Here is a 25770-nt window from a genome sequence, read left to right as displayed (position 1 = left end):
TGAATATGAAAACAAAAGTTTATTGAAACTAATGTCCATGCTTGTATAAATTCACTGTTTTAAAGGCTGGTACAATGCTTGTTAGCAAGAACATCTGTAGCCTACAACACCTAACATTTTCCCATCAAACTTGGAAAATGTGCCACAGTAGACATGGTTCTAATAAGTACGGTCAATGAAACTAGATTGGGAGCATTGAGTTTCAAAGAAAAATACCAAATGCCTTGGAATACTTTGTCTTTAGAAGGAATATATTTTTTTACTTCATGTCAGTTTGGCTTTCCTTGTAGGCAGGCATAAACATCTGCTTGGGATGAAAGCCCAATGGGATAGAAGTAAGCCAGATAAAGTATTTTAATTAGGATTCATTTTCCTGTGTATTGTTAACTTACTTGGAAATTAACATGTATAAAAAGTATGACGGGAGTTGTAGGGGCATAGCTCAGTGGTAGACCCCCAAATTTAATCCTTAGTGTGTTTGTGCATGAGCATGCACACACATAACCAAACAGAAAACTGTGATGGCAATTAGGTGAGACGTGGCAAGAAGTAAATTTTTTAAAAAATTGAGCATGAGTTCTCAGGCAAGATTTTGTGAGCATAGTGTTCTGTGTTAAGTGTCTATAATATATATTTGGAAAAGTTATTTTTGTAGTTTAGGGGAAGATAATGGTTTTGCCAAAGTTTCAGCCTAAAATCTGGATGACTCAGTAGATTATGCCATCTGTTAATTTAGATTTTACTTAGTGCCATCTTGGCACAAATTAAAAAGAAAAGATACAGCATTTTCATTACAGGACAATTTTTAAAAAATTTCTAAATACTATATTGCATTTAAGTTGTACTGATTCTCCAAAATGCTCACTGGTAATCTGCTTGAATTATAAATAGGACAGTGATATTGATTGTATTTAAGAATCAAGTAAATAACATGAATTCTATAACTGGAATATGTAAATAAGCCTTGACTCCAGAGTGTGTAAATTCTTATTTAATGCTGGTGTTCCCAAGGAGTGTTCTAGTGAATTGGTCCAGTTTTGTTTCTTGATGCTTTTCTCCTTCTGTTAAGAATGGAATGCAGCTAAGTTTGAACCCTGTGAAATGATAAGTCTTCCTGTGTCTTTTAAGAACATTGTTTGTACCAGTTAGGCACTACTGTGGGGCCCAAGTGTCCCCTCTAGTGGCAGTCTTGGGTGCCACACCTGTGTTTTCAACTCCTTAGTAAATGAAGATCCACAGACCTTCTAAAAAGGGACAGTTAACAGACATTTTAGGCTTTGGAGGCCATACAGTCTGGCACAAGTACCCAACTTGCCTTTGTAGCATGAAGTGGCCACAGGTGAGACACAAACAAAAGGGTGGCTGTGTTCCAAGGAAACTTTATGAATGCTGAATTTAAATTTCATATAATTTTCATGTCACAAAATGTCACTGTTTTGACTATCTCCCCCCAATCAAAAAAGATAAAAAGCATTCTTAGTTCCTGTGTTGTACAAAAACAGATGATGGGCCAGATTAAGTCCAGGGGCCATACTTGATGGTCCCTGTCTGGTTTTAAGATAATGACTGGTTTTATTGGATTACTTAAAACATGAAGGGAATGCCATTATGCTGTCTAACATAATTTATCTTTTTCTGGACTGAGCAGCCGAGGCACTGGTACGGTAAAGGCAGGAAGAAGTGTCTACTTTGTGGTACTTGAGTAAAGGCCAGTCTGCAGCCTTGTTTAGCATCTTATTTATCCCTTGGATTACTGGTGATATATACACATACATGTACACTGTGAAACTCTTGTTTTTCAAATTCTAGGTAAAAACACCATTGGTAACAAAATTATGAATACTTATTTACAAATAAGACATTTCCATTAGCATGACAGTTCATGATAAATTAAAAGTCAGCATAAAGGAATATGTGCAATTTTGCATAAGTAATAAAAACATTCAAACTATCAATGCCTTATAGCACTAATAAAGCAACCCGGCATTAGTTTTGACCTTAGAGTTTTTATTTTCTTTCCCTCATGTATCCTTGATGTTGCTGAGAAGAAACTGGAGATGGTGCAGCAGTGGAAAAGTCTGGTCATTCACAGGTGTATGCTCTTCAGGGAGCACACTTAATGTTTGCCTCAAACTTTGCTTTTGAAACCATCTATTGACCTACTGAAGATCAAAGTACAAATCTCTGTGTTTACTGATTTGGCAACTTTGCCTATGGAGTAATAATGTACTAGTAATCAGTACATTTTCATTTTGCTCCATATTTGTCATTCCATAAATGTTCCCAGTGATGTCATGTAAGGTGATACACATAAAAATTTTCCAAATGGGTCCTTTGTTCTATTATACAGACAAATACACCACCACTTAATAAATAGAAATGCAGCAGCTTATCTCCACACAATAGCAGAGATTTTCTTACATGAGGCTGTGACTTCTCTTTAGTTCATAGAAAAACAGTTCCCTTTCTAGAGAGTGGAAAAGTACCCTCACTTCACCAAGAAAGCCAAAAATCTGAAAACCAGAGAAATGTGCTCTTTGTACCCTTTCATCCCTCCCACAAGTGGATAAACAGCAAAAAAAGAAAAGACGCATTTTAACATTCTAACTAGGAATGTGTACAACTGGTCACACATGGGGTGTTTTTTCATCTTTGCTGATTGTTACCAACTACTTCAATTTCACTTAGGTTGTGCTTTTATTCTTCTTTGGAATGGCGGTTCCAGGAATCATTAAATAGGATATGAACAAATGAGGATGCCAGACTTCTAGAAGTCAACACAGCTATCTACTGTAGTACAAGTCCAACCTGGAGGAAAGAAATGAAATAATAAGAACAAATAAATTAATTGATAACATAATACAAAAGATCTGTGATTTTAAAAGCTATTTAGAATAATCCAAAGGGAAGCAAGGATGGAATTGTCTAGTTAGACTTACTTTGTTTACAAAGACTTTGTCAACATAACTTACCTTTTCAGAATCTGTTCCTGGACACCTCCAGTTGTACAAGTAATACTGCAAACTACCATCTCCTATACCAAACTTGAGTTTTTCCAAGAAGGTCTTATTTTCCATCAAATCTAGTGCATTGAATACATCAAATCCTTTCTGCCAAAGAAAGAAGGATTTAAAATTAAAACATCAAAGGACTATCTATAGAAATTATTGATATAACATTTAATTCCTCTACTAATAGCTTGGATATGCATTTACAATAGGGCTTAATGTCTGCAATGTATAGTATAGGTTAGGAAGACCATACAAAATTGTCTTAAAAAGCTAACAGTGAGTCAACAAGATCTTTCAAAATGCTGAATTAAAAAAAAAAAAATGTGCTCTGATGGCTGTCACTGACATAAAAATAACCTATTAAGATTTCAGAAAATACCATGTTCCTGATTCAGAAGGGAGCAGTTGTCTAGATGGTTCCATTTCCAGAATTATTAATTACTGGCCTAAGGCCTGACGTAAGTGAAGCTATTGCTAAGAGTTGTAAAGACTTTAAATAGCATGTTTGTCTTGGACTGATACTGGAAAGTAAGTTTAATATTTTAATGGTAAAAAATAAATTTCTTAAAAGTGTTAGATAGTAATACTATGCAAAATGTAATATAGAAGGAATACCTAAATTTTAATTTCTACTTTAACTTATTGACCACTGAGGGAAAGTTGCTGAAAATGAGCAATCGGGATAATGTTGATTTAGAGACCAAAAGTAGCAAATTTATACAATATTTTCAATGATCTAACGCCAGAGAAATCAAGGAAGACGTTTTTCAAGTACTGTTTCCAATTTCTCATGAGCAGTTATTTTCCCATATTCAATATGTATCATCAAAATGTATGTCAGCTGATTCAAATTTATTTTTAAAAGAAAGATATCTATTTAAAAATTACCTGAGAATAATTTTTCTGGGAAAATAGAAAAATAATAAAAAGATATGTATTTTCAAGTTAATTAACATTCATAGGCTGCATCTTATATCCCTTATGAATTTTGTGTCTTCCTGTATAAGGGTTAAGTTTTCTAACTTATACAATATTTCGTTTTTGTTAAATTGAAATAAAATAAATGATGAAAACAGCCACTAATGTTTTAAAAGAAATACAGCAAAATTCTTCCATTGTCAATAGTGTGTATGGGGTTGGGGAGGGCATAGCATGAGTTACATCTGGATGGAAGAAAACACCATGAGACGTTTTATATATTTTGGCATATACTCTTGAAGAACTAAATTGAACAAAAATGACTGAGTCACTCACCAATTTAGCTATAATGAGTGCATCGTTCATGAGGTCCAGCAGGGGTGTCTCTGTGTGAATGTTATAGAAGGAGTAGGCAGCTTTGAGGCTCTTATGAGCAGGGTGGTGCATGACTGTGGACGGAAGCGTGTAGAAGCTCAGGAAGTCAGTCAGTTTCCCACTGGAGCTCTAAAGGACAATGGTGATACCAGGTAAGTGTCTCCTTGAAAAAACTGCATGCAGCTAACTCTTTCACCATAATTTTCTGTCCAGACAAAAAGCAACAAGTGAGAATTCTTTCTTGGCAGCCTATTTTGAGCCCCTTATATTATGCTGGGTGGTGGCCAAGAAGAGCAGGCAGTTGGAACCATAGCAGAAGTGCTAGTCAGTGATTTGCATAAAGTTCTTAGAAAGCAAAAGGTCCTACCAGGAAAGTTTCCCTCAGGCTGACCGAAGAGTCAATGTTCTACATTATGAAGTAGTAATGAAAGATTTCATTTGCAGAAATGAAAGCTCTAGGTATTAGAAGGCTGCCATCTCCACTCTGAAACACATAGGCTGCCTCCAGGAGAACAACTTGGGAGCTGAGCTAGCCACTTTTTTCATGGAACACTACTTGAAAGTAAAACTGGCAAGATTATGGTTGTTCAGACTTGGTATATGGCATATTTTTTTGAAAATGAATGATAAGAACCTGTCAGTTCCAGAAAAACAAAATGGCAGGATATATTGCCAATGATAAAATGTGAGCTTTCAGGTGTAAGTTAAATTTTGGGAAAAACTTGTATCCTTCACCATGAGTTACATTATAACCTTTTCTGATAACAAAGGTTGTGATATCCACACATGTGAGTTTTTGATACCACAAGATGAAATGTAACTTCAGTGAATCAGGGGCTGGGGTTGTGGCTCAGTGGTAGAGTGCTTGCCTAGCGTGTGAGGCACTGGGTTCGATTCTTAGCACCACGTAAACAAATTAAATAAACAAAATAAAGTTATAAAAAAATTCAGTGAATCAGTTTTTTTTCCAAATAGCCATGTAAAATGTTAAAAACTCATATACGGATAAAAGATTCATTCAAAGGACAAGACAGCTTAATGGCAGAGCACCTGCTTAACATGTGAGAGGCCCAGGGTTCAAACCTCAGCACAAAAAAAAAAAAACAAGGACAAGACAGACCAATGGATTCTAATGCAATAGAGGATAAAAAGCTTGCTAATAGTAGTATCTTCATGTGAAATATTTTCTTCACATACTTAACATATCACAATAGACTGAAAGCAAAAGCAGATAATAGGTTCCCAGTTGTCTTCTATTAAGTCAGACATTAACAAGATTTGCAAAAATGCAAATGGTACCATCTTTCACTAATTTTGTGGTTTGGGAAAATAGTTTTTCATACAAAATATGGTCTTTAGATAGCATGTAATGAACTGATTATTATTAAATTGTTATGTGGAATAATATCAAATGTCTCAATTTTGAATAAATAAATATCTATAGATGTAATCCATAAAATAAAAGCTCTTTGAGGTCCTCAATAATTCTTCAGAGTAAAGGAGTCCTGAAACAAGAAAGTTTGAGATGAGCTGCCCTGAGAAACTCACATAGGTGCATAAAGATGACATTTTTTTTTTAAAGCAAAGATGGCAACTCTTATGTTGCTTTGGAAATAAAAATTTAGAAACAGACTGCTCAGTTGTTCTTCAAAAATGTCCTTTGAGTCATATCTACCATGGCTCCCCTTCATTACAGCCTTAACTGAGTGTTATGGGTTGGATCTGGAATGTCCCCGCAAAGGCTCATGTATTAAATGCTTGGTTTCCAAAGCAGCCATGTTCAGAGGTGAGGCTTTGAGAAAGTGATTGCATCATGAGGATTCTAACATCATCAGTGAATTAACCCATTAAGGGATTCATTATATAAAGGCATTATTGGGAGGTGGAAGAAGTTTTAGGAGGAAGAAATCACTAGGGGCAGGCCCTAGAAGGGCATATCTTATCCCCAACCCCTTGCTCTCTCTCTCTTTCCAACCACCATGTCCCTCCAACGCAATGTTCTGCCTTACCACAGGCCCAAAACAATGGAGCCAACAGACCATGACCTGAAACCTCTGAAATCATGAGCCAAAATAAAATTCTCCTCAGGTTAGTTGATTTTCTCAGATATTTTGTCACAGTGACAAAATGTTGACTAATACATTGGGCCTGTGATCCCATACTCAGGCAATATGTGACTGCACTAAGTAAACACTTATGTATACAACTAATGTAAACTAACCCCTGGAGTCACTTCTAACTGGCCCTCTCCACTCCAAGTATTTACAAGATTAAAAGCAACTCAATCCATTTCTACCAAAAGAGCTTCCAAGTGATTCATCTCAACAAGAATTTGGAAAATCTGGACTGTTACTTTTCCTTCCTTCCTTTCTTAAACAAGGATTAAATGGCTGAATCCATGGCATCTCAACCAAAGGCATTTCAGTTATTCCAAAACCGAAAGAATTAAGCCTTAGGATGCAGCCATCTGATTGAGGTCAACCAAAATAACCTTTGAAAAAGGAGAAAAGCAATTAATCACACAGATAACAGAAAAGCATTAATATGTAGTAAAAGTACACTCTAATCCAGAAATGGAAACTTAAGAAGAAAATGCAATTCCATCAAGATGAGCAGAAATCTAATCCAGAAGTACTGAGTCTTGGAGGAAGAAAGAAGAGACTGGTACTCTGTGCTCTTTATGGAAAAACAAACTTTATCATATGTGGTGCATACTTCTTAGTACTACCTTATCACCTTATGTTTACCTCCACTACAAACGTGTCGATAATGTGTTCCTGGGGAAGGAACCAGTGGGCTACTTCCTCTTCATCCATCACTGGGGCTAAATGGAACTGCTTCAGGTAAGTGTTGATTAATTCTCGCACTGCTTTAATATCTTTTGGTTCCATGGGTCTCAAACCTGAAGTCTTGGTAACCTTGTTGGAGGGAAAAATAAGACAAATCCCAGAAGTTTAAATGTAAGAGGAGTAAAATTACTTTATGCCCTTTGTCTGCAGACCCACAGAATCCACATCACACAGGAGCTTGTTAGAACAGCAGAATCTTGGCCCCATCCCAGACCCAATGTATTAGAAGCTGCAATTGAATAAGATTCCCTGGTGATTTGTATACATGTTAAAGTTTGAGAAGCACTGGGTTAAAATACATGCTAGGAAATGTTCTTCTTTCTATGTGGCAAGTCTTTGGTCAGTACTGCTCATGACCCAAAAAAATCAAAAGGAATGCTATGAATTGACTGATAAACTAATACCAAGAATTTTCACAGTCTGTATGACAGGGCACAACAATTGCCTGACTTCTGGGGTTTCTGCTTTAAAAATCACCAAATCTAACATTTTGAAAACACAGTTGAGAAACTTGTCTTATTCAACAGTTCATAAAAAAGATGTTGTGATTTTGTTTCCTGAAACGAAAACAATATAAGAGTAAATCATATTGGTCAGGATGGGAAGGCAAGAATTTTTTTTTAATTTATATATGACAGCGGAATGCATTACGATTCTTATTCCATATATCTCTAGTTGTATACAAGTATGTTCACACCATTCACATCTTCATACCTGTACTTTGGATAATAATGATCATCATATTTATTAATGATGGGAAGGCAAGAATTTTAATACAATATCTAGGTATTTGCTTTCTGTCTCCACCCTGCCAACCCTACTGGGGATCAAACCCAGGGCCTCACACATGCTAGGCAAGTAATCTACCACGGAGCTATATTCCAGCTCAATAGCCAAGTATTTTCTAAAGGTGCAGGACTATCAAATACTGGGCCTGGATTTCAGGACATATCGTTTTATTAAAAGGTAACAGAGTAGGCATTTTAACACCACTGCAGAGCTTTATAATTTTAAAATGAAGCCATAGGAATAAAAAGCCTACAGGTCAGGACAGATCCCCATTTGATTTTGTTCAACTTTGGTTCTCAAAAACTCCCGTCATCACTCTGGTTCTCTAGAACTATCCACAGACACCCAGGCACTCAAGACTAGTCCTGAGAAAGCCCAACAACAACAACAAAAAAAAAAAAAAAAATTACAAAGTAAAAAATAGCCTACTTTTCCCCCAATAATTTGATTTCCCTTGCTTGGAGAAATATTGGTTAAATTTTAGGAAACAAGTAACAAAAATACTGCTTGTCCACCTTTCTGCCCTCAATGGTTTACATATATATATATTTTTTTTTTTCTTTCTGTGGTACTGGGGACTGAACCCAGGGCTTTACACAGCACTCTACCACTGAGCTATACCCCCAGCCCTGTAAATACTTTTAAAATAAAAGTTTCCTATAGAATAGATCATTATGATTCCTGCAGGTACCCAGGTAGAATCTCATGGGGTAAAATAGGTTTTTATCTTGAAGGTACCACTGATATATTGTTACTAGTTGTGCTGAGGTTTCAAGGTTTCAGTGACAGAGTGCTAATTAATTATTAATCAGCATGAAGAGAGAAGAATAGGAGATCCATGCTTATATTTACAGATCCAAAAGTTCTCAGCTGCATATTTACTCTGGGGCCCTTCAATGATGATTTATGTAATCTACACAGTACTGCAGCTAAAATGACATTTAATAATCTAAATTTAGAGAATTGGAATCCTTAACATTTAATGGACAATTCATATGTTTTGGTTTTTGTTGCTCTGAAAGCTGATGAGTCAGAAATATCCAGGTCCCAACTGAAATTTTAAAAATAAACATGTATTTCTAAATACTAGTTAAAAGACCAAAAGCACATATCTATTTACATAGATATGTAAACCATGGTCAAAATCATTTTCTGTTATGACACACACTTTCTTTGCTTGATTAAATAGCCATTCTTTTTCTTTTGTTACTGGTACAGTAACAAATAATATCAAGCAATTAGATTAATTAATGAAAGCAACAGGGTATATGACATCTATTAATAGAGAACATTCAGAAGGGAGAAATTTGCCAACTTCTTTCTGAAGCAAAATATTCTTTGGCACACATTTCTCACTGACTCAATATTCACACTGTGAAATCACTAAAGCAACACACCTTTAGTCCAGTGGCCATTCTTAAATAGCAGTTCTCAAACATTTCAGTCTCAGGACCTCTTGGTACTAGTAATTATTGAAAAGCTTTGATTATGTGGGTGATATATACCTACACTGACCCAATTAGAAATTAAACTGAGAACATTTAAAAACAAAAAACTTGACATAAGGAATATTCCATGTAGCGTCTGGAACACTTTTTAGTACATTTTTAAGAGGATGAAAGTAAATATGCAAATTATGTTTAAGTGTTATTATATAAACAGTGTTGATTTCATGGATTCAAATCCTAAGTCTAATCATCATTATGACATTGAAGGGTCCTTGGACTACACTGCTATCCTTTGGTCTCAGAGGGTAGTAAAATTTAAAGACTTAGTGAAACAGTGTTTGGGCAAATAAAGCATCATAACTTTGGCAATTTACAAGCATTTCAAAGAAATATTTACAGACACATTAAGGCAAAACAGAACAGAGCATACCAGCCATAAAAAGGGGGTGGGACTAGAAAATAGGGGAAAACGATTCAACTGTGCCAACCAGCAATGGCTAAATAAACAAACAAACAAACAAACAAACAATGGAAGAACAAAATATTTTTAAAATGTGAAATAAACCAACTCTAGCTATTATCTTCAGGAAGAAGTGGGAAGACTCAAGCTTTGATAAAACATTAAGTTTTTGTATAGTGAAAGAAAGTAAAGGGGCCATGTTTCCTAAGAGGTCAATGAAAAGTGAAGAGATGTTTCCAGTAACAGAAAATCTGATGTGTCAAATGAAAATCCTGTATCTGAGTCAGATGTACCTTCCAGGGTTCAATTAATATCCAGTACTCACTGGACTGTACATATATTGAAATCTGTGTAAAATCTGCTTACAAATACATAAGGAAATAAAGCCCTGAGCTCTGTTAGAAAACAATAATGCTTCCATTTGTCAAACTGAGTGGCTTAAGAGCCAACATTCCAGGGCAGATGCAAACAATGATTATGGTTATATGATTTAAAAAAGGAGCAACCAGGATGTTCAACACTAAAAATCCATCTAATGCTACTAAACACAGAACACATATTTTAGGACATGTCTTAGCAAGTATATCCTTCTTCTCGCACAAAATTAGACCCCTGGTAGATTAACCTGACTCCTGCTTTTTTTCTACTTCATATTGACCTTTATCTTCAAAGTCACACACACACACACACACACACACACACGCGCTCACACACTATCTAATTTAGAAATATTCAACTCCAAATTAAAAAAAAAAGAACCCTGAAGGGTAGGGAGATACGGAAAGATGGGTTTCATGGGGAAACCCAGTATGCTAGAGAACGGAAGCTACTGATGTGGGTACTTGGAGAGTCATGCATCTGCCTAGCAGATTTTGATCCCATCAATCTTGTGTTGCAACTTCCTCTCCCATGATGTGGGGATAATGACCTGATCTCCTATGACTGTTATGAATAATAAATAAGATTATAGAAGTTGAATTGCCCAGCACAATGCTGGCCCAATAAATGTCAACTGCACTATTCAGAAGTCCAGGAAAGATATAAAGCAAGTGCTATAAGCAGAAACAATATGAGAGATCAGAAAATGACACTTTCCCTATAAAGCAAGAATTGCTTTCAGTAAGGCTCTTCTTATGCTAAATGGTACAAAATTGTTCTTAATTGACTAGATTGCTAGCAGTGGTCTCATTAATCCGGTTTCTGGAGACAAAAAAGATCTCACATATGCTGCACTGTCCATCTTTTACCAGAAGAGGCAGAGTGCCTCTGTTATTGGCACCTTCCAGTTTTTTTCTTTTTTGATACCAGGAATTGAACCCAGGGGTGCTCTCCCACTGAATTACATCTCAAGTCCTTATTATTTTTATTCTTTAAAATTTTAAGGCAGGGTCTTCCTAAGTTGTCCAAGCTGGCCTCGAACTTGCAATCCTCCTGCCTCAGCCACCTGAGTCACTGGGATTACAGGTGTGCGCCCCGCTCAATTTTTCAACATCTGTACTTTCACCTCTTTTACCCACTTTACCCACTCTTCTTTTTCCATGTCTTAGAAGGGGGAAAGGAGACTGGAACATACCAATGAGAACTGTCTGGACTGTGGCAACTATCCTTCTCTGTGCTAACCTGCATTGTAATGACTATACAGTGTGGCCCATGATGACCCTGGCTGGTGCTTGTTGCCCCTAACAGGGGCATGTGAAAGGTGACAGCATAAGCAACAGGGTCTAACAGAAGAAACACTAATGTCTGGGCTTGTATCTCAAACCATCCACTTACTGGTGATGTGCCCTTGCATGAGTGTCAACCTTTATAAGTCTGTTTTTTCATCTGGATAAGGAGAAAAGAAGAACTAACTTCAAAAAGTTGTGAAAACAAACTGAAAAATATATGTCAGAGCATACTATTAATTTCAATTTAATGGGGGGAAAAGGCAGTCTCTACAACCACATGGCTGCTGCACAAGCTAACTGAAGGGAGATGCCAAAGCCTAGTTTCACAACCAAGGCCTGACTTGTGATTTATCACCAACCAACCAAAACTTTGTTATATATGAAAAGACTGATATCTGTACCGAAATATAAAAGCCAGAAATACTTTTAGCATCTTAAATTCTAATCATTCTGAATAAACCAATGGCAAATAACAAAACTCCTTATTATTAAATCCATTTATGCAGCCTGTATGTAAGTGGATCTTTTCCCTACACAGAAGCTAGACTGCTTTAGCTTCAACAGAGTGAAATTTGGGGAGACCAAAGTAGAAATTAGCTCCTAGTGAAAAAAAAAAAAGGCATGCTTAAAGTTTTTATTTCAATTCATACAGAGCAAAATTCAAACAAAAGATCCCATCTGCGGTGTATACATTCTAAGAGGGCACACAGTTTTCACACCTTCTGGAGTTCACATGTTGTGTGATCTGCTCCTGCTGTGTGCAGGCAAGGACTAAGGTTTGCTTCTGTACAATAGAAATGGGACTTGGAACTTGTTTCTAACCAACAGCTGTGGAATTTGTGATTTGCTTTTCATCAATAGAAATGGCAGCGTTCATGAACTGGTTATATAAAGTTCTAAATCCATCTAGCTGGCAGATTCCCTCTACAGACTCTCTGGCTTTCACTGGCTTTGGTCAATAAGCTTCCATGCTGTGCACTGCCCTATAGAGAAGATCAAGTGACCAAGAACTGAAGATGGCCTCTGACAGCCTACAAAGAAGGAGCTGAGGCCCAGTCAACCAGCCAGCAAAGAAGTCAATCCTGCCAACAACCATGGACGCCTGAAAGCAGGTCCTTCCTCAGTCAAGTTTCAGAGGAAACCCCAGTTCTGGCTAACACCTTGATGACAGCTTCATAAGAACCCAAAGAATGGGACATAGCTAAGTGGTACCTGGATCCCTGACCTGCAAAACCCATGCAAGAATAAATGTGCTGGGGTTGAGGTTGTAGCTCAGCAGTAGAGTGCTCGCCTAGCATGTGCGAGGCGCTGGGTTCGAGCCTCAGCACCACATAAAAATAAAGGTATTGTGTCCGACTACAATTAAAAAAAATTAAAGAAAAAAAGAATAAATGTGCTGTCTTAAGCTGCTCTGTCTGTGACAATCTTTTACAGAGTAAGTAATAAATAACACACCATCTGAGTCCCCAATAAAGCAAAGGCACATTTAAATGTACCTTACTTAACTTTAAATATGCTTAACTTTTCCTATTAAGAGAGACAACTTTTCATATTGGGAATTTGTTCTTTTAAAAAAAGAAGATAATGTAATGAAACATTATTCCCTCTCCCTTGGCCTCTTCTCTAAACTTGACTCCTCCACTCTATGGTATCAAGAAATCAGTGGCAACTTGAACTTTTCTTCCCCCTTACTTAACAGACCATAAATACCCAAATGCCAAAACTTAACTTGACTTCATTCAATCTCACCCCACTACAAACTGAAGATCTTAAAAAAATCTTTAAAAGAAAGGAAGAAAGAAAAAAAATCAAACAAATAAACTGGTATTTCCAAATGAACTCCCCTATTTTCCTAGTTCCTGAATTCTACGCAGTCTTTTTAGCTATATATTCCCTTTCACAGACACAGGTCCATTTTGAGACTGCTGCAATACTTCTTTCCTTTTAAAAGGTTCAATTGTTACAGCTTCAAAAACTGCAAATCATTCTTACTTACATCCGGAAGTCTGTAAAGCTTCATTGTTCTCTGTAATGTCATATTTCTACTCAAGTGAGAAAATTTCACTTCTACCAATTTTCTGGGGTTTAGGGATCGATGCCAGTATCTGGAATACAATAAAGGTTTTACAATCTAATTGATTTCTAACTCTATAGGTTTTTACTCTGCCTCAGCCTGGCTGCTCCATAAGCATTTACTAAATACTTATGCTGTGCCTGGCATAGTGCCGAGGCTGGCCCTCTTTGTCTGCAGTAATTTTCTTAGTCATTTTTTCATCTTTAAAATGTCTTGCATTCCTCTTTTTGTTCCTTTGAAGTTTGTTACCTTTTATTTCTTTCACTAAAGAAGAATCTTAAAACCTCAAGAAAAATATTAATTGCACCCTGGTTTGCAAATGTTTAATGGCCACCACTGATTTTATCAAAGGCAAACTAACAGGTTTAAAAACATGAAACTATTTCTTCTAAATAAGTAGCTTTTTAGTTGGATACATTCCAAAGAAAACAACTTTTTTGAGAAACCAGTCTAAATTTCTTAAATGATTCCAATTTAGGTACTGGGATAAAGGATTTGTATTAAAATACACGTGAAGTCTTTTATCCTGTTTATCTTTGAATGCAATAATTTAATAGGTTATAGTAATTTTTCAGTTTTATCTTTTATAGTAAGTTTACTTAAAATTTTTTCCTAGTTGAAGGTGATAACTCTTATGTTTTAGGCACAGGTTGTTGACTGTCTTCTCGCTGGAGCAGTTCTTAAAAGCTTGATTAGAACTAATAAAGTCATAAAAACAGCATAAGCTTCTTTTTATTCTTAGAAAACAAGTACATCTTGGACTTTTCAACTGATGCTTATCAGACTTTTGGAATGGTTCAGTAGTGCTGCAAAGCACGGAAGAAAACTGAATTTAGGTGTGGAGAGAAAGCACAACAGTGGACACTGTTAGATCACAATGCCCTGGGTTTCTCCATACAAAGACAGCACTAGTCTTTTGGATGTAACAGAAAAAGAAATATAGATCCTGTATCAACGGCAGGGAAATGTTAAAGTCTTTTTTTAAAAATCGCCAAGTGGCTGTATGATATACTGAGATGAATGGTCTCCATCTCTGCTACCAACAAACTACACAAACCCCAGTGAGCAAAATCCCTCACCTGAGGAGAGTAACACTTCTACCAAAATGGTGATGATGCTCAACAGGCTTGGTAAAGAGAAGACCTGGGGTAGGGATACAGTGCTACCATTACCTGCACGTGGCCACCGGCTTAGGAAGAACAACTCCTGCAGTATATACAGCCTGAAAGATTCCTTCCAGGTTCACTCTTCTAGTTATTTCTCGAATTAACACTGGGGCAACCCGTTTTGATCTCAATTTCTTATGAACACAAAGAAAGTTGATTTCTACCATTTTCTTCACACTAAGAAAGAAAGATGTTGAAAATTAGAGCCAACACAAGATGAACACATTTTACAATACAAGAAAATGCTCATAAAATTTCAAAGAATGTGGAAGACATCCTTTAACACAATACTTAAGAAAAATATTGCTTCATTTAGTTCTAGTTTCAAAAATTCAGATCAAAACACTATTTGCCTTATATCCCTGCCAAAATGATTATAACTCTAGGTCAGGGAAGCTCAATCCCTTTGTTCCAAATAAATTTTAACATTTTAGTCTTTTATAAGTTTTCATTTTAGAAAATGGTTCAGATATGCCTCAAAGTTTATCTGTTTTTCCTACAACGTATGCAATTATGACAATAATTGAGTCACCCTGGTACAGAATCTGATAAGATGTTACTTTGAAGCATGATACAAATCCCCAGGATCCCTGAGAAGGGCTTCAGCAGTCCAGAGCCAGTGCATTTCCACGCTGCAGTAAACCTTCTAGAGCTTCAATCCTGATCCCAGCTCTGCTTCCAGATATGTAAGCCTCTTGTTTGGCACACAATATTCCTTGAGATCACAATATTCCTTTTTATCAGTAAATAAACTAACCTAATACACTGAATGGTAAATAGACCTTTTACACATTAGGTCTTTGATTTTTATAGTTGGATCTTCAACTTTCTAGGTTAGATAACAAGAGCAAAGGGACAGAGGCTTATCCTATGGAGGAAAAGGTTGTGTGTTTCTGTTTTCTGTTTCTTTTGGTACCGAGATTAGACTTGGGGGTCACTCGACCACTGAGACACATCCCCAGCCCCATTTTGTATTTTATTTAGAGATAGGGTCTCACTGAGTTGCATAGCACCTCGCAGTTGCTGAGGCTGACTTTGAACTCAAGATTCTCCTGCCTCAGCCTCCTAGGCCACTGGGATTACATGTGTATGCCACTGCGCCAGGCTGGGAAAGGTTTTATCTCCCCTAAAACTTTTGATTTTTTTTAAAAATAAATCTTGGATGTCAGTTTATGGCTTTATTCATTCTGAAACATACATACATGTGTACATGTGTGTAAACAGGTACATAACAATGGGTACATGTATGAGATTGATAGAGAAAAGGAAAAATAAGAAAAGGGAAAGGAAAAGAAGGGAAGGGAGGAAGGAAAAAGGGGCAGATAGAGGGGTGGACAGAGTCTTGTCTCCTCCTTTCTTTTTCCTTAAATATTTTTAGTTATATATGGACACAATACCTTTATTTTGTTTATTTATTTTTATGTGGTGCTGAGGATCAAACCCAGTGCCTCACATGTGCGACGCAAGCAATCTACCACTGAGCCACAACCCAAGCCCATCCTCTTTCTCCTTTTGGTTCACAGTCTAATCTTTCTTTTTTTGTTAATAATTAATGAACTTAACTTTAAGAGTTTTTAGGTTCACAGCAAAATTGAGTGGAGAATTCCCATACAGTCCCTGTCCTCACACACACACAACTTCCTCCACTATTGACAACTCACAATGAGTAATTTTTTTAAAATATTTTTTTAGTTGTAGATGGACATGATACCTTTATTTATTTATTCATTTATTTTTATGTGGTGCTAAGGATCAAACCCAGTGCCTCACATATGCCAGACAAGTGTACTACCGCTGAGCCACAACCTCAGCCCCCAATGAGTAATTTTTAAAAGTCTACTCTCATTGCAATTCTTGGGAAAGAAAAACAAAAGGTGACATGAACAGCTTTAAATGTACCTGTCATAAATGCGGATGTTTGCCGGGATAGCACTTATGAAACCTACAAGTTTTTTATTTGAAGACACTCTGACCCCGCAGTGCCACTGCAAGAGCCAGCCTGGGGGACGCAGAGCCCTGAAGTCAGAGAAGACAAGGAAAACAGGCACCAGTTAGTGTCCAAAAACACAGGAACAGACATGAGACCTCCCAATCTAACAGTCCAATCCATGACACCCTGATAGCAAGACATACCACAACAGGAATTCAGGTGAATAGTCGAAGCGAAACATGTTGTCGTCATCTTCTACATAATTCTCATTTAATAAGGTGTATAACTCCTTGAGCTAAAAGATATAATAAGCTTCCTATCTATGGTGCTCAGGACCAACGCAGAAGCAATTTGTGAATGCACATGTGGAACTAAAGAGTTTTACTCACCACTTCGGCATTACTCAAGTCTAAAGTGTCCCACATAAAACCCTGTGGCAAAGAATACGGTTCTTGACGTACATTGTCCTTATCTGGCTCAATTGCACCATGAGATGTTATGACTTCATCTGGAGAGAAAGACAAGAAGAAAAAAAGGAGAAAATTACCAAAGCATTCCGACAACCTCACATGGTCAGCGACATAAACAAAATCAGATTTGGGATGCTGAGTTTAATACAGTCTAAAATATGCTATTATTTCAACTTCCTCTGGACTAAAGCAGGAAAGTCAACTGGTGGTGTGGAATAACTCTCACCTCACCAGTTAAATCAAAGGAGGAATCCTTTGTCACCCAATGACAAAGATGACCTTATGAAATGATAGTGATTTCGAAGCCTCATACTTAGGTTGTAGACTCACTACACAGCACCACTGTAAGCAACGTATCAGGTTTGATACGACAGCCTTAGAGCTGTTCTCCTCTTATACAATGAAGTTCCATAAACTGGGGAAGGGGTATGTGAGAGTGACCTGTGACCCCTCCCAACAGCAAAACCTAATTCAAAGACTGGTGATTTCTCTCCAGCTGTTCTACTAGCCATGTACTCCACACCATCAGTCTCTAGTGATTTCCATAATCCTCCCTCCAATTCATCCTCTGCAGAACATCCCTTGCAGCTGGAATAAAATGCAGGCTCTTTCTCATGCTGCCTCTTTGCTCCACTTCACCCCTCTCTGCCCCTTGCTCCCAGTGCTCTGGCCATACTGATTTCTCTCAGGTTTGCCCCAGCTCAGGGCCTTCCTGGTGCTTTTCCTCTACTAAGGCCCTGCCTTGGTCATCATGCAGATGGGCCTGGGACTTTGTCAGACAGATGTTTATGCATCATTTTCCCATGGCATCTCTCCCTGACTAAAGCCTTTTCCTGTCTAAAGTGCGTTCCTCACCCTGCCTGGCCACCATTTGTTTTGCCTTCGCACCACTAGTTCTGGAGCATGTGCTCCATACTCTGCCTGACACTTAATAACATTCAACTAACAACTGCTGAATGAAAGAACCTCAGGGCCTGGTTCTTCCCACCACAGAATCTTTCTGTAGGTAGAAATCACAGGGTTTATACCAGCTCCCCTCCCTTGCCTAATCCTTAACCTGGTTATTCTTGTTTTATCTCCACTTTGCCACCTCATCTCCAGAGGCTTCCTCAAGTCAGCCCAGGGGACCAAATTCCCAGTCCCTCCCATACAGAGTCCCTGACAACTGCTTGGTGATTGGCTCTCGTGCTGTCTCTACAACCATCCCATGCAAACAGCTCCAAACAGCTGGGGTCAGCTCCTCTGGATGGGCAGAAATGGAGAGGCAGAATCTGCCTTCCAAATATCCTTCCCAACCTCAGGCACAAGAGTCTGACTTCCAAATGTCCTCCCACAACCTGGCTTCCTTCACCTTATGGCCTCTGAACTAAGGTGAGCACAAAGAGTCCTAGGAACTGAAGAACTATGCAAGGATTTGGCCAAGGGGCAAAATAGTGAAGGAAATATAGAAGGGTTTAGACAGTCAGGGCAGGATGGCAAGTGAGGAGGTCGGGGGCAGGGTCAGAACAAAGGAGCATGGAGAGGGTCTTCTGATGAGGTCAACTTCCTGGCTGATGAAAGTGTTCATGGACACAAGAGAAAAACAAAACAGACACGTGGACAGACAGGGCACAAATGAATAATAGTGAGGAGAGCTTGGACAGCGGAGGAAATAAGGAAGGAGGAAATTCCAGAGACCATAAAAAAAATAAGCCAAAACCCCCCTACTGGATTCCCAGCTCTGTCACTTTTGTCACTATCTCTGTCACTTTTGCAATAAACCTGCTGCTTGCTTACTACCTCTGTGACCTGTTCTTCAGTTCTTTGCTGAACAGAGACAATGAACCCAGCACCTCCAGATGGTAACAATAAGATGAGCCCCTGGATTATCTTCCCAAAAAAAGGTGGCCTGGGGTTAGGTGGCTGGCTATAAGTGGCTTTCTTCTCTTTAGGATGGGAGGGTGGCTTGGTGAGTAGCATTCAGCTTAACCCAGTACTTTCAAGCCAGTAGACCTAGACCCCTTAGCCAAGGTTCATTCAACTGAATGCAATTAAGAATCCTGTAAATTCATTTTAAAGAATCTCCCTCCATTAATAAACACATTTCTAGAATATGAAAGAAAAAGGGCAAGCAAAGATCATTTCCTTCTTCTTATTCTTCTTAATTTTTGTACCAGGGATAGAGCCTGTGGGTGTTCTACCACTGAGCTATCTCCACAACCCTTTCAGTTTTTCATTTTGAGACAGAGTCTTACTAACTTGCTCAGGCTGGCTTCAAATTTGTAATCCTCCCATCTTAGCTTCCCAAGTAGCTGGGATTATAGGCATGTGCCACCATGCCTGTATTTTTCTCTTCTGTTTTTGCAGTGCTGAAGGTTGAACCCAAGACCTCATGCATGCCAGGCAAGTGCTCTGTCACTGAGCCATATCCCAGCCCTTCTTTCTTTACCACTCAGAAGGTTGTGGCCTTTTAACCTGTTGGGTAAGAGTGGGTGGGAGAGGAGTGGCAGCTTTCAAAATTTTGAAAACTAATATTTGAATGCATAGGAAAGAATTGCTTCTTGATTTATATTTGAGAAAACGGACTATTTTGTACATAGCTGAGCTATTTAGCGTTCTGGCTGGCAATTCTTTATATGATATCAATTTAGAACCTGAACTCACAGTGCAGAAATAGTTATATGACAATTACTTTCATATACATAGTACAAAGTAGGAAATTTACATTGTGTATTTTTTAACATATTTATGGCATTTATAAACATCATCTTTTTTCCATAAAGGGAAAGAGGAACAATTAAATTTTGTTTATGATTACTTAACTGGTAAAAGTCTAATCGAAATCTAATAGAACAGGGAAGCATCAGGCGATGAGGCCCCATGGTAGTTTCTTAGTATACCAAAGTATGAGATCTTCACATTCATTACATGCTCTAATTCCCATGTGACACTAGGATGCTACTGAATTAGTAGTAATGCCCCTGGTGAGTGTTCAGAATCCTATCATTAAGTGGTATAAAACTATACATTTTAATAAGATGTTATAGGGAAAACCTTTTGCATCTTACAAAATAAGCAAGGAGTGAAAATGCTAAGTTTATATTTACAAAAAACAACTCCATAACTGAGAAGAATAAAGGTGACAGGAGAATCACACACCATTTTATATATATAATATTATATATAATTTGGTATCATATTTCAAGTGCAGGGAAATCGGATATTGTAATAGGGATACAAGTCAAATAAAATCATTGTAATTAAAAACCAATGTCACTACCTAAAATTTATATTTTAAAAAGACAAATATTACTTCTATGTAAACTTTGAATCTATGGTATGGAGCAAATGATATAAATGAAGTAAAATCTATTTCATATTTTTGATTACTATTAATCAACCCTTGTTTTGGGGGGAAGGGTGGGCATTGGAAGAGCTTACTTAGTTTAGGTACTGGCTGCGTATCCCAAAACTGGTATCTGCGTTTTGCAGCCTCGTCAATGTTCCTGGCAGGGCCCTGGCATGCGGAGAGTAGCTCCATTGCTCTCTGGATGTCCTGTAGCTTCTGCATGGGGATGGTGGGATTCTAGAACAGCAAAGACACAGAGACACAAAGTATGAGGAAGCTGCCGCTGCTCTTAAACCTGGGGCAGACGCATGTTTATCTGCCTTAGAGACTGCCATCCCTAAACACTGCCCAACCTCCTCGAAGTCTGCTGGAGGCTGCGGCTCCAGGATCAGGATATAAGCAATGTATTTTGTTACAGGTAACAATAGTTCTGTAGTTCGAATGGGGCTCTGGCAGTTTGGGAAATCTAAAGTAAATGGAAGCATCCTTTGTTTCATATTCCCACCCAACTGCAATGGTCCCACCACTGCTCCTCTGGGAGGAGAAACCAAAAGGGGTGACATGCAGTGCATGCATTACTGTCATACAGCAGCCAGGCAGCCACAAGCCACTGTCAGGTTTAATGCTCTGCAGTAGCAATGGGGGGACGGAGGAAACAACTTCCAGAACAGAAACTAGGCAGACAAGATCATTAAATTAAAAAAAAAAAAAAAGGAAGAAAAAGAAATCTGAAATTGGTGCTAAGCTGGGAAGGAGATGATTAAGAAAGGAACCCTTCATCACGTCCCTTCCTCCTGGACCACACGTAGCCCCTCTCCTAGTCCTCTAGAGACAAGCCTGGTGACAGAAGGCCAATAGCTCCAAAAGCAACTCCAGTCCTCAGCACTTACCACCTGTCCCACCCCGCCCCCACAACTCAAGTGTTTAAAACTAGCCTCCTTTTTAGTAAAACATATTCTCAGTCTGTAAAATGTACAATACCTTTAAATTCTAAAGTTCCCTTCTCAAAGGCAGTATTCCTGTCATCTCCTGGGGACTCTCCAGCTCTTTTTGTAATTCCTCAAATGATGTGTTAATGAGAGGGCAATGTATAGGACTAAATGTGGAAATCAGGGACTTTTTCTCAATAAGCAAACTGAAAAGTTTCAGAATCCTGATAGCACTCAAGGAATATTTTTCACTGCAATTTTGAAGTAGTTAGAAGAAATTACAGAGCCTTTGGTTTTGTTGTATGGACACAAAGAAAAAATGAGATTGACCCTCAGGGGTTTATAAACAGTACCTTTGGACTTCTGCTCAACTTTGAAATCTGTGGTCTGGAGCAAATCATTTTAACCTGGGAAGCTTATCCATTTGACACAGCACAAAACAGGTTTCATTACACAGAGACTATCCTGTGGCTGCTTTATTCACTGGTTCCTTAGGGTTCTTGATACTAAAATGATCCAGAAAACAAAGTCCTAAAGTCTAACTGGAGGCGGGTTTAGCACCTCCACTCAGAAGTCTAATGACATAACCCAGGATCGCCATGATTTTTGTAAGCTGTTCATCTTACATATTGATTGACATCTAAATCATAAGGGCCATCTTAATGACACATAGAAATTTACCAAAGTATTTTTCCTGTTCTAATTTATTGTATTTTGGCATTATTCTTTTTGCTTGAGTCTCTTTTGATTTTCCAACATTATAAGTAATTGATTTCTAGGTAAACAAAATTTACATCCATTTGAACCCCAACAACACAATCTATTAAGAGACTATGACTTCAATGGGAATTGAGATCACAGCACATTTTGACTAACAATGTTTGAACATGCATTTAAATTTAGCTTAAAAGGCAAAGTAGAGACCAGGCTTACAAAAATATATTGACAAGGTCTACACTGAATTTGTCTTGATAATTTTTCTTTCCCAGGAGTCAAGTCTTCTAACACTAATTAATGCATCAAAAAGCAAATTATTTTGCAGCAAACATGAATTGGCACCTTTGTTCAAAAGAAGCCAATGATAATCCCAACTCTATGGGGAAGGTCTCACAGTGATCTATGTGCTACCTAGTTAGCATCATCAGGTTAACTAGAACCCATTAAATGAAATGACCGTTTGTAAAATATTAACATCTTGATGATCACTATTAAAATGCTTTCTCTTTTGTTTTTTCTTTGTGGTAATGGGAATCAAACCCATACTAGGCAAGTATTCTACCACAGAGCTGCACCCCAGACCTATTTAAATGCTCTCTGAAAGTAGATTTAAGTAAGCACAAGTTTCAAATCCATGGTGACAAATCAATAAGGACAACTCAGCTATGATAAATTCCTTTTTTTGTTTTCTTTCCAGGGCCTAGCACATGCTAAGCAAGTGCTTTACCACTAAGCTATACTTCCAGCCCTATGACAAATTCTAACCCTACCCATTCACCTTCCATAAAAGCACAACCTGGGAAGAAAGATGAGAATATATATTAGTTCCATATTAGTGCCCACTATTAAACTCTTACGTAAAAGGCGAGTATTCCTCTTCTACATTTGCTCCATATGGAATACTAAGCATCAATGATATCTTTACCTATTATTTGCTAAATTTAATGTCTTGGGGAAAATGTCCAAGTCCTCCACCACTAAAATGGCTATAAGAAGGGGCTGGAGATATAGCTCTAGCATAGAGCACCTGCTTGGCATGCACAAGGCCCTAGTTCAATCCCCACCACAGAAGGAAGGAAGGAAGGAAGGAAGGAAGGAAGAATGAAGAGAGGGAGGAAGGGAGGGAGGGAATAAAGAAAGAGAGAGAATATTCCCCAAATGTAGTCCATTGTAAATTACAGTGTTATCTAGAGCTGGCATGAGCTGAAGGGGGAAAAGCTCCAGTTTTTGAAAAAAATACAACAGAGGAAAACCCACATTACAACACTGCTGACTTGCTCCTATTTAAAAATGAATAGAAACTCTCTACTAGACAATGCTTACAGTTCCTCCTGCCATGTTTGGCTCCAGTTTTGCATCAGTGATCAAGGTGAGCGAAGGGCTCAGATTCACTAGGGTGGAGGGATGGGTGGAAGCTGATGGGATGGTAGAAGCAAAAGGAGATGCCACAACTGCAGGTAAGTGACGCTGCATTTATCTGACAAAGCAACATTTAAAAATGGGAGAAACATTTTGCAAGCTCATTGTGGTATTCTCCGATGAGTTACCTGGGAACTTATGGCTAGTGGACAGAGTATTTATTACCTGAGAAGCAAGTTGAAAAGCTAGGGAGGAAGACTCCACTTTCTTCTCTCCCCACAAAGTCAGTCAGGGCAAAACTGGGGCAAGTAATTTTCCTTCTCAGTGATTCCTGGTTTTGTGTAAAGCAGGTAATAATAACAACAACAAAAACAACAACAAACTACCCACAAGATTCATTACGTGACAGAATGTAAGCTCTGTATAAGAAAAAAATTAAACACAAAAAACCTGCATAATAGTAATACCTGCTACATATGCAGTGCTTTGTAATACAAACTCTTAAAAAAAAAAAAATACCTCATTTTAACCTCATGACAGCCTGTGAGTTGGGGAGAAGGAAACACATTTACAGATAAGGAAATAGTCTTAAGGTGTGATGGAGCCAGGGCCAAGCTCAAGGTCTTAGGACATTGCCATGACAGCACACACCACCTAGGAAAACTTATTTGGAGCTACAACCATCAAAATCATCTTGATTTCATTATACTTCTAATTCTGTTCCTTTAGGATCTGGATGTTCTGTATCAAGAGGGCTCTGGGCTTCCTGGGAGCCCTCCATACACGGGCTGTGTTCTTAGCCAGCCTGAGGCGGGCTGGCTCCACAGACAGGGTGGCCACCATTTGCACCACCATACACCTATACTGCACTACCAACCCTCTGCTGTGCCAGCAGTCTACCAACAGGGGGCCCAGCTGGACAACTTCTGGTTTAGTCTAAAATGGGTGTTTCTTCAGGGAGAATGTGAGGAGATATTCCCCGCCCTTGACAACAGAATGAGAAATGGTCACTGACACTGTTCTGATTCAAAGTCAACATAAGACTTACCCATGGCTGTTCCCGCTGAAATCTGATGCCAGATGGTGTTGTGCTAGGCAGGTAATTAGACAGACACCCAGAAAAATTAAAATGTAAATATCTTCTGAACTAAAATAATCAAATTATTAAGTGTAATTTCAAAAAACCTTGCAAGCTCACACTGAGACTTTCTTCTACAACTACAATCTAAATACTAATGCACTGAGAAAGGGAAGGTACACACACACACACACACACACACACACACACACACACAAAAGCACAGAAGTACCTCTTAGGTGGGTGTCAGAGTCAGTTTTAGGGAGGCTGTAAATACCTCCCAGCTACTATGCCATTCAAACAGTCACAGCAAAACGCTAACTACAGAGCATCTGGTCCAGCAGGGTGCTACACTGCACAAACCCACTCTCATCTGCATGAGGAACCACAGAGGTGAGAAGAAAACAGGCTCTCACTTTTGAAGGCGGCTGAATTTTAATCTCCTGGGAATCAGATGCAGAGTCGGACTTGGTGCCTCCAGAATTAGGCTTCTCTTTTTTCCTCTTCTGTTTCTTCTTTTTCTTTTTGGCTCCCAAATCCCCTGCAGGACTTCTGTAAGAAACGCCAGAAGGGTAAAACAAACCAAAGAAAGAAGTCATTATATAAAATTAAGTTGCATAAAATTAATCACTTAGAAAAACACACTAGAAAATAACTGTTAGGGTGTAAGTGGGATATGAAAGGTAGTCAGATTAAGATGTCAATGCAGAAAAATATTAGTCCATGATATCATCCTTTAGGTGCTTAGAAGTCACCTAAAGCAGGAAAGCTGCAGATATAAACCACATTTATAACTAAAATCAAATAGCTTTCATGGTTATCACTGCACTATTAATCTACTTCTTACTCAGTCTTTTAAGGGAGAGATACATGTGAAAAATTCCATTATAAACATCTCTTGGGGACAACAAAACACCAATCTTTTTTTCCCCCTCCTTCAGTGCTAGGAATCAAATCCCAGACCTTGCACATGATAGACCTAGAACTATAACCCTAGCCCACCAAACTACTCATCTTACAGCAACAGAAATGAAAGAAACTTTTTCTTTAGATGATTATATTTTTCCTGATAAAGATTTTTACTAGGAGGGGTAACAATAAAAAACTCAACTGACAAAAACATTAACTGGTGAAACACTTCCAATAAGAACCCTTGTCATCTTATGTGTTGTCTTCTAAAAGAGCAAAAAGAAAAAAAGACA

The 25770-nt window shown here is 38.1% G+C and overlaps 1 protein-coding gene across 2 annotated transcripts; it reads right to left on the bottom strand.

Moving 5' to 3' along the window:
- Nmt2 (N-myristoyltransferase 2) lies at window positions 1-25182 on the bottom strand. Of its 2 annotated transcripts, XM_048809065.1 has the most exons (11): window positions 24985-25182; window positions 20578-20722; window positions 17077-17195; window positions 16891-16982; window positions 16657-16773; window positions 14764-14934; window positions 13514-13622; window positions 7052-7222; window positions 4266-4433; window positions 2973-3110; window positions 1-2808 (listed from the first exon to the last, which is right to left on the bottom strand). In XM_048809065.1, exons 1-11 carry the CDS (start codon window positions 25165-25167, stop codon window positions 2788-2790), a joined length of 1434 nt encoding a protein of 477 aa, XP_048665022.1. In that variant the 5' UTR covers window positions 25168-25182; the 3' UTR covers window positions 1-2787. The 2 variants fall into 2 exon arrangements, with proteins under 2 accessions (XP_048665022.1, XP_048665023.1); XM_048809066.1 differs by lacking the exon at window positions 7052-7222.
- Window positions 25183-25770: the final 588 nt, after the last annotated feature.

The sequence above is a fragment of the Marmota marmota genome, unplaced genomic scaffold, assembly GCF_001458135.2.
Source record: "Marmota marmota marmota unplaced genomic scaffold, marMar, whole genome shotgun sequence".
Lineage (NCBI taxonomy): Eukaryota > Metazoa > Chordata > Mammalia > Rodentia > Sciuridae > Marmota > Marmota marmota.
Note: the sequence above shows the minus strand (reverse complement) of the source record. Positions and strands in the feature narration are given on the sequence as shown.

Excerpts from the sequence above, each read along its gene's own strand:
- Nmt2 (XM_048809065.1), bottom strand. The coding sequence starts at position 25,167 with ATGACTTCTTTCTTTGGTTTGTTTTACCCTTCTGGCGTTTCTTACAGA. Across the intron at positions 7,223-13,513 it reads AGCTTTACAGACTTCCGGAT|GTTACCAAGACTTCAGGTTT; the intron begins GTAAGTAAGAAT and ends CCCTCCAACAAG. Across the intron at positions 3,111-4,265 it reads CACTCATTATAGCTAAATTG|AAAGGATTTGATGTATTCAA; the intron begins GTGAGTGACTCA and ends TTTCTTTGGCAG.